This window comes from Mustela nigripes, chromosome 2 (genome assembly GCF_022355385.1).
Source record: "Mustela nigripes isolate SB6536 chromosome 2, MUSNIG.SB6536, whole genome shotgun sequence".
NCBI lineage: Eukaryota > Metazoa > Chordata > Mammalia > Carnivora > Mustelidae > Mustela > Mustela nigripes.
In genome coordinates this window covers 129469354-129482223 of record NC_081558.1, presented here as the reverse complement: position 1 = coordinate 129482223, position 12870 = coordinate 129469354, and the positions used below count along the sequence as shown (strand labels likewise).

Sequence of the window (12870 nt, the reverse complement as noted above, 5' to 3'; positions counted from 1 at the left end):
TGGTACAGAGGAAGAAATGCATCCCAAATGTTTTCCATAAATTCAGTAATCTCTGTTACAGTTCCTTGTTTAGAGAAAAACTATTCATTTCTCAGATATCAGTAATAGGTACATTTCTTTGTCACATAAAATTGCAAGTTTTACAGTTATCTGTTTCTCAGTACTAAAAGAATATGAATATCTTCCCTGTTCTTTAGATTAACCGTCTGGAATGGGCCATTGGTTCCTAGCTATTGCTGTATATTGCGACTGGTCAGGAATCATTACTAGGGACACCTGGCTGGTATAGTCCATCGGAAGTCCAACTCCTGGTTTTAGCTCAGATCTTGATCTCAGGGTCATGAGATTGAGCATCGCATGGGGCTCTATACTCCGCTCAGTCTGCTTGGGTTTCTCTCTCCCTCTCCTTCTTACCCTTGCCATGTGTGCTCTCTCTCCCTCTCTAAAATAAATGAGTAAATCTTGAAAGAAGGAAGGAAGGAAGGAAAGAAGGAAAGAAAGAGAGAGAGAAAGAGAGAGAGGGAAAGGGAACGAATCTGTGGGGGGAAAAAAAGAGAAAAGAAAAGAAAAAGAAATACTGGTGCCTAGCTCCCACCCTCATATTGTGATTTGATTGGTATTGGGTGGGACATGGATACCATGGATATTGGGATTTTTTTTTAATAACTTCTGAGGTGAATCTAATACGTAATGGAATTTAGGAATTATTGACCTAGGACCCATGATTTTTCTTTTTCTCTAGAGAAAGCATTGTCTTTAAATCTGTCAAGACAAACAGTGCTACCATAGAAAAATAAATCAGTGTATTTCAACCCAATAAAATCAGGATCACCTGAAAAACTAAAAAATATTGATGTCTAGACTCTACTCTCACATTCTAGTCCACCTGGTCTGGTGTGTGCAGGCCATAGTTATTGCCAGGGTTTCTAATGTGTAGCTGAGGATGAAGGTTGAAAATCACTGAATTAAGTACCCTATATATCAGTATAAACTTATTTAATAAATTCTATCTATCTGTCTATCTATCCATCTATCTATCTGCAATTTTTTTCCTCATGATCTCTTCTGCCTTAAAACTCTCAAGTACTCAGACAGATTATTTGGATAGAGTCAGTTCGAGGTGAAGGCTTTCTCCTTCTCCTGCTGCTCCTTCTCTCGTCATCCATTTTTCTTTTTTCATGCTTCCTCAGGTCTCCCTCGAGATTCTCACTTCCATTTTGCTCCTGTGTAATGGAACTTAACTGTGCTGTATCTTCTCATTTATTCACTCAGTCAACCAGCACCAGATAGAGTATGGCGGCATTGTGCATACAGTTCCTAGCTGGGAATCCACACACAGATGAATCTCATAATTATCAAGACATTGGCAGTTAATTGCCTTGGAAATTCAGATTTTTTTCACCTTTCAGGATAATCATAAAGGATGAAACTAAGCTATGAAAATGAGCTATGCCTAGAGAAAAAACAGACTTTTTGGTGAAATGAATGAATTTTGTGTTGTGTATGTATGGCTACCTGTGTTATAATTCACCTCTAAATTCACTATGCCACTTCTTAATGACTTATTGTCTCATCAACTGGTAACGCTAATAGTGAGATTTTAGACCAATCATAACACAGACAAGGTAAGCTGAACTCATGGAAGCTAGGGCCTGAGGAAGGAATTTGCATCTTTCTTTTCCTTTCTCTCTTTCTCACTCTCTTTCTTTTTTTCCCTCTCTCCTTCTTTCCTTCCTTCCTCCCTTCCTTCCTCCTTTCCTTCCTTCACTTTCTTTTCAGAAAAATTGAACTTTTAGATGTTCTTCACATTTGGATATAGTATTAGACTTCTAGCTTGACTATATAAAGCTTTTAACTTTTCTGTCCCCTATAACCTGTAATGCCTTTTCTGCATTTAGACTGACTACATACCTCACTCAGTAGTTGGTCTATTATGTGTCTTTTCAATCAATTTATAAGTAGAACATTTTCTAGTTACGGCAGCTTTTGTCAATGACATGGCAAGGTGACTGTTGTTTTATCAAAATTGGGCTTAATACAATCTATATTATGTTATATGATTTAATAATAGCTTAATAATTATATATTAATACCTAATAGTCTATATTTATGAAATATAGATTATATTTCACTTCAGCGTCTCATGCATGATTAGATGACCATCATATGGCCATCATGTACTTTCCTTTTCTAATACTGATCTCCCATGACTTGCCATGAGTGGGGTTACACCCCAGTAAACCAGTTCTAAGTTGAAAATACTATAGGTCAAAAATGCATTTAATTAAAGCATTTAATTTACTGAACTTCATAGTCTAGCCTAGCCTATCTGAAATGTGCTCAGAACACTTACATTAGCTTACAGTTGGGTATAATTGTCAAACAGAAAGTCCACTTTATAATAAAGTATTGAATGTCTCATGTAATTTATTGAATACGGTACTGACAGTGAAAGAATGGCTGTAAGGGTACACAATAGCTGAAAATGGGTAGGTTGTTTATCTTCATGATTGCAGAGCAGATTGGGAGCTGTGGGTCACTGTCACTGTCCAACATCATGAGAGCATCATACCACATAGCACTAGCCTGGGAAAAGATCAATATTTAAAACCTGAGGTATAGTTTCTACTAAATTCCTATTGCTTTCACACTATTGTGAAGTCAAAAAAATCCTAAATTGAACCATTGTAAGTCAGGGATTGTCTATACTCCAAGTCCCTGTTATTCCCCTGTCTGGGCCTATTTAATGAATTCTTCAATGTGAACATCTGCTGGACATGAATAGAGTAGTCCTGTATGTATAAGTGTATGTATTTATGCATGTACCTGAGTGTGTATATTTTCAAATCTGGTGTTTACTTTATTCTTCAATAATCTGAAGTTTCCACCAAGATTGAATTGATAAACCATACTGTGGGTTTACTCTGACATTAAGTACATTTAGTTAATATATATATATATATATACATATATATATATATATATATATATCTTATTTTCCTTACCATCCTAATTTTAAAACGAACTCTTTGTAAAGAAAACACCTTTGTTGCCATCAGTAAGGTTACAGACAAAACAGGAAATTTTACTAGCTGTTGAGTTTGTCATCCTTCTTCAGCAATGTCAGAGAGGCTCCATTTATTTGAATATTCTGCTAAACATGACACAGCTGTAATTATGTTAAGATTCATCCATGAAATTTAAATTCTGATTGGCCAGAAATTACTTACCTTGCCTTCATGCTGATAATATTTAGCAGCTAATTTATTTGAAAAATAAAACAAGTTATAATGGTATTTTTTTTGGAGGTATGACTTGTTACCTTAATCCTTCTGCATAGTACATGGATACCAAACCGCAAAGGATAATCGATTTTCAATGAACCCCATAATGCAAAGTTTTATGGAGAGTGCCACAGTGAAAGAAATAATGCTTTCACTTAATAATTGGTCAAGCTAAGTGTTGTGATACTGGTTGGACTAATTCCATTTGTTCTATTGCAACCTTAGACATAATTTTCCCTCATACTTTCAATAGATGTCCCTTAAATTTTTACCAGAATTAGGTGATGGCCTCCGTGGCTTTGTGTATGTATGCTAATATCTCCCTATACTCTGCTTTCTGGGAAGGGTTTTATGCCATTTTAGGTTTTAGTGCTTCTGTACTGCTAGTATCTCAGACAACCAAAAGTTCTTTCATCTATGAGCCTGCTGAAAGGCAAATCTCCAAGTGTTTCAAGATACTTATTTCCATCACTTTATGCACAGATTTTTCCCTTGGCTTGGGGTCTCTGAATTAAAATCCTGCACTGAAACTGCCTTTTAAATGGAAATCATAGTAATAGAATCTGTATAGACTCTGTTATACAGTGTTTCCTTGAAAAGACTTAACCTATCTTCATGCAGTTGTGCTGGACACAGTGGATTCAAAATAATTTACTTACAGAACAAACGCAGAAGGGTTTATGTGCTGGCTGACAGTTCTCATTGCATTTGGATATAAGCTTCAGAGGACGTCAAGTGTTGTCACAGTAAAATTCAAGAACAAACCAACTGGTTGTCCAAGGTGGGACAAAGTGATCCATGGGATCTTTTCCAAAGACTAAAACTTGTCATTTAAAGCAGGTTACAGGTGTTCTATAAACATAATTATGTTTTCTTAATTGTTGGTCTCATCAAATGTCTTTAAAGGGTCTTTAATGCTGTTGAAGAGGCATCATCCTGTTGTTTTATGTTTCAGAGGGTTCTACATCAAACAGAGGCTCAAATGATTCGGGAAAACATAATGGATCCTGGAAGAATGGTACTGAGACAAAGATGGTGGTATAGAATGGAATGTCTGCTCATTTGCCTATCATTTTTTTTGTCTGTTTTTGTTTGTTCTTCCGTTCATCATAGGCTGAGGGAAGAACTCTAAACCAAAGATTTCCATTTACACAGCACTGAAGTGACTTGATTTGTATAATAAATTCTCTCTCTAATCAGCCAAAGCTGATAAAATGGCCTGAAACTTTGAGTGAGCACGACAGACCATCCTGGATCTAACTATGAACATCCTTATGACCAATGAACAATGGGACATGCTTTAACCAATGGTGTACAGACCTATATATTAAATACTTTGTCCTATCTTTAGTGCTGGATTTCAGTACTTAATTAACATAATCAACATTCACTGCCCTTTTCTGAAACTTAAAATCTCTGACTTCTTCCTGTTAATGAACTACCTGTTTAATTTATTCAACGGATATGTTTGATTGCCATGCCTATTAGTAAATACAGCTTTGTAATTTTTTTTAAATTATAAAAATAGTATCATTTGTCTGAAGAAAGTATAAAATTTCTTTCCTGGAATTAAATAATTTTTCTATTAAAATCCTAATATTTATTTGTCCAAGGCAAGAATTCCCCACCCCAGATCATATATGAGTTCTGACTTAGACTTCTGCTCATCTGCATGTTTTATTTTTCAGTTTCAGGAAGAATAATTTACAGATGTACACCTTTGGGAGAGACTTTGGGAGTGGGGAGGTGAGGGAGGGCCAGAGTTGAAAGAATGAAGAATAGAATAGAATTTGAGGACTCAGAGCATACATATTTTAAAGAATAAAAACAGAAATAATTATATTCATTTATGTTTCGTCTCTTGGGAACAACATTTTGTTTTAGTCATTAGGTGTTTCAAAGTGACCAAGTCTTTTACTTTAAGGTTCTCTCTTGCCTTCAAATAAAAAAAAAAAAAGGGGAACCAATTATTTTCTATGCTTGTTTCAATATCCCATGTTGACATAAAGTTCATAAATTCTTAAGGGAAATAGTATTATAAATTATTCTCCAATGTTTCAAGACGTAGCGCCTTTTAAAAAGATATCTTTTTATGAGTGGTAATGAAAATCCACAAAATACACAACTAAAAGTAGAATACAGGTATTTTCAAGGAAAAAAAATCTATAAAGTTACTCAGGAAAGAGAGTTTGAAGCTGTAAATCATTTTAATATGCATATAATTAAGTCAAACTTTATATTGTAAAATTTAATTAAACATGTTCTAGCCATTTGGGTTTTGAAATGCTAGGTACAATACTAAGTGGAAGATGAGAAGAATCGATATTATCCTTCTGGCATTTTTGTTTCAGTTATATAATAGCTTTCTTACTAGGTATGTAAGAGAGCTACTGATATTTTTACCTTGATCTACAGGAAAACGAACATTCTATAAAGGGTAAATCTATTAATTAGAGACCTGCACAGCTTTCTTTCTTGCTAGTATAATCGTTAAATTGATTTTTCCAGTCCATCATGTAATTGTTCCAGCGATAGAATCCTGCTCTCCATTCTCGTTCTGCTTCATCAATGTTTCCTGTAAAACATGGAATAAGTTGTATTAATCTAAATTTTAATCTGTTTACATTAATTGAAAATAATTTTGATTATAGATGCCATTTTCTCCAAGTACATTGCACAATAATTTTTAATATTTCATTATTTATTATCAGCTTCTTTCACTACCTAGAAACTTTAAATAAAATTTTACACATTATATGAAAATGCAAGTTATATGTATGTATAAATTGCATATAGCATAAAAATATGAAAATGAATTGATGTATCACATCTAATTACATTATATAACATATCTTTACTTTCATTTCTAAGAAGATATATAGATATTATTATCTTGAACTCCAGCACATAACAGAAATCTCATTAAATGCATCTCATTTACATATGTAATTATATAGCAGACTTATTTATGATGAAAATATTTATATATATTTATTAATGCCTAAGGGGTAACTCTGTAACTGACACTGCATGTAGATTTTACTCTCACTCTGTATCATATATTTTAATTCCAAACAATGCATAGTCATTAAAAGCAGTTTATGGAAGCTAGTACATGAAAGCAGTTTATTAATTGCTTTGCTAATTAGAAAGATGACTAAGACAATCTCTGCTTTCCAGTAGTTTGCAAAGTGTATGCATGTGTCAGAATAGGGGAGTGTTTATCCCAGAAATATGTGAAGCAGTTAACCAAAAATGGTCTGCGTACTAAATCTATTCGTATTTTACACATTTGTAGTTCTCTTACTTCTTAAACTTTTAGGATGCTGTGCTCTAGTCACTGAATTAAAAAACAAGATCTTATGGAATTTCAGCTATTCTGAAAATGAAGACTTGACAATTTTTAAATATATTCTTTACAGATAGGCATTTTTAAAATTAATTACAACTCTGTAAGATATTAATTTGGAGAAGACAGTTCATGTGATCTCACTACATTATACATGAAAATGTGTCTTTATTTATACTAGTAATGATGGAGCACATTAGTGATTTATTTTTATATATATGAAAATCAAAATATTTAAAACATTTATACAGCTATTAAAATGTCCTCTGTAATTTAGGATATATGTAAGTTTGAAGTGTTCATACTGCTTGGACTTTGGATAACTTTTGGGAATATATACAAAAATGTCCCATTTACAGAATGGCTTTTAGAAGATCAATGATTGTAATTATTTTGTAAATAATAGAGCTTTTCTAAAAAACATTAGATGTGGAAGACATTAAATATCACATCAAATGATCTACTCATTTAGTATTTTTATAATTAAATGCTTTTTTAAATGTTATGCCAAATAAGGCTCTAAAGTTCAGAAAGAACAAACTTTTGGTATAACAAATAAGTGATAATAATCTACCACTTACTCCATGAATTTTAATACTCAGAGTAAAGGTCTTAGATTCGATTTTCTTTTCTTGTGCATAGAATACCAAATTCATTGACTCATGTAAATGTAAATATATTTCCTTGTGTATCATAATCTAACACTATACAGTTTAATGACTTGAAATACTTTGTTTTTTAGTGTACAAATGCTTTGTAGACCTGAGTACTTTATTTAATAATAATGAACATTGTTTGAGACAATAAAACATGAAACATTTGATTATTTTCTAATACAATTCAGACTGAATACACCACAGTGAAAAGATAATAAAAATTTTGAGTCCCATGACATAAATCAAAACCAAACTTAGGTTTTTTCCTTCCCCCTACTTCTCTTCTCCAAATTGGAACACTAAAGTGACTATAGATTTATTATCTGTGAGACGTACATCTATTTGTTTTGTAGTTAACAAGGTACTACACTGTGAAAGAAGGGACATTATATAGTCTATGGAGGCACATGGGTTAAATTCCAAACTGATCACTTACTATATTAGTGACATAGAAAAAAATTCATAACTTTTGAAACTAGGTTTCCAATGGTAAATGAAGTAGGTGATCACTATTTTGCAGTGATACTATGAAGGATAAATTGGCTGGTATGTACATTATGAAATCGAGTTTATACACCTATTGGGAGCTCCACTAATGAATTTATTGCCCTCTTGCAAAAATTTATTCTTAACTTTGCTCCTTATTGAATCCATCTACAGCTAGATCAATACCAGTAGTTCATAAACATACTGGCACAACTTTTTCAGGACTTTTGTGATCCTTGATTTGTCCATATTGTTGGCTTATTTGGAAACAAGAAAAAGTCAAGCTTTCTTCCCAACAGAAAGAATAATACTAATTAGGCTACTTTTTGTCTTGTCAATGAAAAAAGAGTGAGAGCAGTATTTCACCAGAATAGAGTCTATGTAATCAAGTTTGAGACACAGAAAGAATACAGGAGAGGTGAGTCAACTCAAAATTATTCATGGAGGAAAAATTAGAAGAAAAAATTAATTGGATTTTGAATTGTGCTAATCATTATAATAAAAAATAATTCAAGTACTCTGAGATTTCACTGAAAATCTCTTTTGCTCCCATTACTTGCTTATTTCCCCATGTTACCCAATTAATAAAGTTACCGAGGAATACTAATTCTTGATGTTGCTGATCAGAAACGCATTAGTTGTCCTGTTATGATCCTGAGTGTGGGATGAGAGTGAACCATGACTGCTACTGCGGAATGAACTGCTCTAAACTCAGGCGAGGTTTGGTGAACACTTCGCATACAGGCATACCCATTCCATGGCACTTCACTGTATTGTGCTTTGCAAATACTGCATTTTTTTCAAAGATTTTATTTATTTACTTGACAGACAGAGATCACAAGCAGGCAGAGAGGCAGGCAGAGAGAGAGGAAGGGAAGTAGACTCCCCACTGAGCAGAAAGCCCGATGAGGAGTGGGGCTCGATTCCAGGACCCTGGGGTCATGACCTGAGCCGAAGGCAGAGGCTTAACCCACTGAGCCACCCAGGCATCCCAAATACTGCGTTTTTAATAAATTGAAAGTTGGTGGCCACCCTGCATCAAGTAGATCCTATTCACACAATTTTTTGACAGCGTTTGCTTACGTCATGTCTCTGTGTCACATTTTGGTAATTCTTGCAATATTTCAATCTTTTCATTGTTATCATATTTGAATTGCTGCAACCTCATAATAAAACTTTAAAGGATGAGGAGTTGCTTCCATTGGATGAACAAAGAAAGTGGTTTCTTGAGGTGGAATCTACTCCTTGTGAAGATGCTATGAAGACTGTTGATTTGACAACAGAGAATTTATAATATTATATAAATTCTGTTGATAACATGGCAGTGGGCTTTAAAAGGATTGACCCTAGTTTTGAAGAAGTTCTACTGTAGGTCAAATGCTATGAAACAGTGAAACAGTATCACAGGCTACAGCAAAAATCATTCGTGAAAGGAAGGGTCACTCAATGTGCAAACTTCGTTATTGTCTTATTTGAAGAAATTGCCACAGCCACCTTAGCCTTCAGCAACCATTAGCCCTGATCAGTAGGAGCCATGAACATCCAGGCAAGACCCTCCACCAATAAAAATATTATGACTCAACGAAAGCTCAGATGATGGTTAGCATTTTAGCAATAAAATATCTTTAAATTAAGTGTGTTCCTTATTTTTTTTTTTAGGCATAATACAGCTACATACATATTGAACTACAGCATCATGTAAATATAACTTTTTTTTTTTTTTTTTTTTTTTTTTTAGTGAAACATAGTAAATAAACCTTTTGTATAGATTGGGCAAGTAAAAAATTTTTGACTCACTATGTTGCAATATTTGCTTTATTGTGGTGGTCTGTAACCAAGCTGCAATATCTTTGATGTATGCTTGTTTTTAAAATGAAACAAATGAAAAACCACTGGATCTAATATTTTTCTGTACTGGGAGGAGTTGGAGGTCAAAGTGGTTTTTTCCTTTAAGTTAATTTATTCTTTCACTTTTATTGAGAAATACTGATATCTTATTGGTATTGAATGGGTCATTTCTCTATTTCTTTTTCAAACAATTGTGAAATATTGTGCAGTTACATTTTCTAGTGAAAATTTTGAATTTGATAACATTTAAAACAAATATTGCACATTTTATTTCTTGCCGGTGCACACCCTAATATCACAGGCATATGCTGAAGTATAGTCTGAACTTTAAGTGCTAGAATTCCTGTGTTTAAAGAAGTCTTAAGGATCATTTTATTTGAGAACATTTATTGCTTAAATGTAAACTACTTCTCAAGTGGTTCTTATAAATCTCATTGGGTTTCCATCTTGAGTGAGGTAAACATTCCCACCTTTAAGAAACCCAGTCAATAGTTTTCCTCTGAAATTTTCCTTTACACATAGAACTGCTTTTTAAAAAAAATGTAACATTTCCATAGGAACTTCAGCAGAGATCATGTGAATAACCCCAATTCTCAAAATATTCAATACTGAAATGTGTGAGGTTTTACACCTTGAAATACACAGAATATGCTAAGAACACGTGTTCTTTTTTTTTTTTTTTTAAGATTTTATTTATTTATTTGACAGAGAGAGATCACAAGTAGGCAGAGAGGCAGGCAGAGAGAGAGGAGGAAGCAGGTTCCCTGCTGAGCAGAGAGCCCAATGTGGGACTCGATCCCAGGACCCTGAGATCATGACCTGAGCTGAAGGCAGCAGCTTAACCCACTGAGCCACCCAGGTGCCCCAGAACATGTGTTCTTAATCTTTTTAATCACCCTACATTATTCATTTGTAAAATCTAAAAAAAAAAAAAAAAAACTTCAAACTCGTTCTGTTTATTTATTATTATTATTTTTTGTAATAAAGATTTTATTTATTTATTTGTGAGAGACAGAGAGAGAAAGACAGAGGCAGAGGGTGAGGCAGACTCCCCACTGAGCTGGGATCCTGATGCAGGACTTGATCCCAGGACCCTAGGGTCATGGCCTGAGCCTATGATAGGCACTTAAACCATCTGAGCCATTCAAGTGCCCAAACTGTTCTGTTTAAATGTAAAACATTTTTTTTTATTATTAATGAGGATGTGTTGATGTTACAACAATTTTATCATGCATTTACTGTACAGTTTTAAAATATATTTAATATAACCTTTTTGGGGTGAGTTATCTGAAAAAATGCTGAAGGCTAAAATTATGTTTTTAAGGTACTTTGGAACAATCCCAGAGCACAGTACTAATCCAGAGCAAGGCCTACTATTTCCATACAGCTCAGCATTGCTCAAAGTAGAAAGGAGTTCGGCACTGCCTAGAAGGAGTGGCAGCTAGCCAAAAACTTGGGAGCTTGTTTGTTCAACCCGCTTTATGTTGGCTGAGTATTTAGAGATAGGGATTTTGAAGTATATCTTCAAAAATTGCTGATACTTAAATTTTAATCTATCCGCTAATAAATTGCAACAGACCACAGCAGCTTGAACCAGAAAAAGTAGTTTGGCTTGTAATAAATTGGTCATTTAAAATCCTCCCCACCCCTTTTCATTGCCCCTCAGTTATGACCTTCTCATTTAAAAATATTTTAAGTAAAGATTAAAAACATGTATTCTGGGTTATGTTAAATGGTACCTCTTTTGGTCTCTTGGCAGATGAAGCAGGTTACCTCATTGTTATGCACACCCAGAGAACACAAGGACAGCACTGTAGCTTTGCCAAGGGATGCAGAAACCCATCTCTGGATATATATTATGTCACAGAACATTTGGTAATACACAGAGCACTGGTATATCAGAAACATCTCCCAAACAGATGGAGTACATAATTATAATTTTGGTGAGTAATGTCTGATAATTAAAAAGCATATTAAACAATCAAATACAGCTCTGAGATACCCGTGTTTGCCTGAAACTAACCCCCAACCTCTCTAAACAGGAAACTACAGCATTTACTCTATTGTAATATCTAACATGGCCCCCAAATTACAGAGTATTATGATGAACAGAGTGGTAAAGTCTAAGGAAACCGGGCAGCAATATATCTGATGGCTGAAAGTCAATTACTTTTACTTGCAAAGTCAAGGCCTGAGGAGTCACATGGGTTAGAAACAGCTGGGCATTTTAAAACTGGCAAGTGAATGAGATATGTATGTCATTTTCCTCACAGTGGAGGTGATCACTCAAGCTGATCCTTCAAGTTAATTTAAATATTTTCTTACTAATGAATTTTGAAATAACACTATAATCGGAACCAATTTTCCTAGATTTCCTTATATAAGCTTACGGAATCCCTTCCTTAAGATTAGTTAACTAAATTAGTTTATTGTATTGTATAATATATGTGTGTATTCATGATAAATATCTCAAAGCTCAGAATATTTAGAAATATTTGGATTGTGTTTTTAAATATTTAAATTCTGGAGGTTTTTTTTTTCCCTCCCTTAGAAATCAAGAGTTCTATTTCTCAATAAATTTGTTTTTACCTCTCTTGGAGTATAAATTAAATTCATTCTATATTTTTAATTATATTTTTAATTCTATACATTGCTTACTTTTTGTTTATTTATTCATTTTTAATTAATTCATTCCACAAAGATGAGCTGAATAGAAAGTAGTGCCCTATTTTAGTTGCACTACTAGGTTTTATGTTCCTTTAGGGGAAAATCTCTACCTCAGTTTTCTTTATTTTACTACTAAAGTGCTGGTCCTATAGTAAGCCCTTAAAAATATCTAAACTTGCTAGAAGAAAGTTGTGAAAGAATCAAGTAGTTGTAAATTCACAGATTAACACCGTCACTGTGCCTTGGATACTCTACCTTTTCTCCCTTTTACATAATTAACAGCCAATTATTTGACGAAATACTAAAAAAACACACACCTGTCATTTCCAAGACTTTGGGAAAATATAGTGTCCAGAATCGGCATTGTTGAGCACGTAGTTTAGTGTATATCCTTGGTGACTCTATATTTAAGGTTAAATATTTCTGGTCAGTGTTTTTGAAGGCAGGCCATCTTGTGCTATTGTTCTGGGTTCCATCGGGATTTCTAAAAAATTAAAGAGAGATATTATAGTTCTACTGAAATCATTGTTAGAGAGAAAGAATATTGTTCTCAAAAACCAACAACAGCTTTAAAAAAGTC

General features: G+C 33.8%; 1 protein-coding gene across 1 annotated transcript in view; it reads right to left on the bottom strand.

Annotated features, from left to right (window-relative positions):
- Positions 1–4959: 4959 nt before the first annotated feature.
- Positions 4960–12870, bottom strand: part of BCHE (butyrylcholinesterase) — a 58870-nt gene continuing 50959 nt past the window's right edge. The window contains exons 3-4 of the mRNA XM_059388066.1: positions 12608–12774; positions 4960–5859 (exon numbers count right to left, since the gene is read on the bottom strand). Of these exons, the coding sequence (XP_059244049.1) occupies positions 5735–5859; positions 12608–12774 (292 nt within the window). The 3' untranslated portion in view covers positions 4960–5734. The remainder of the gene's footprint in view (positions 5860–12607; positions 12775–12870) is intronic.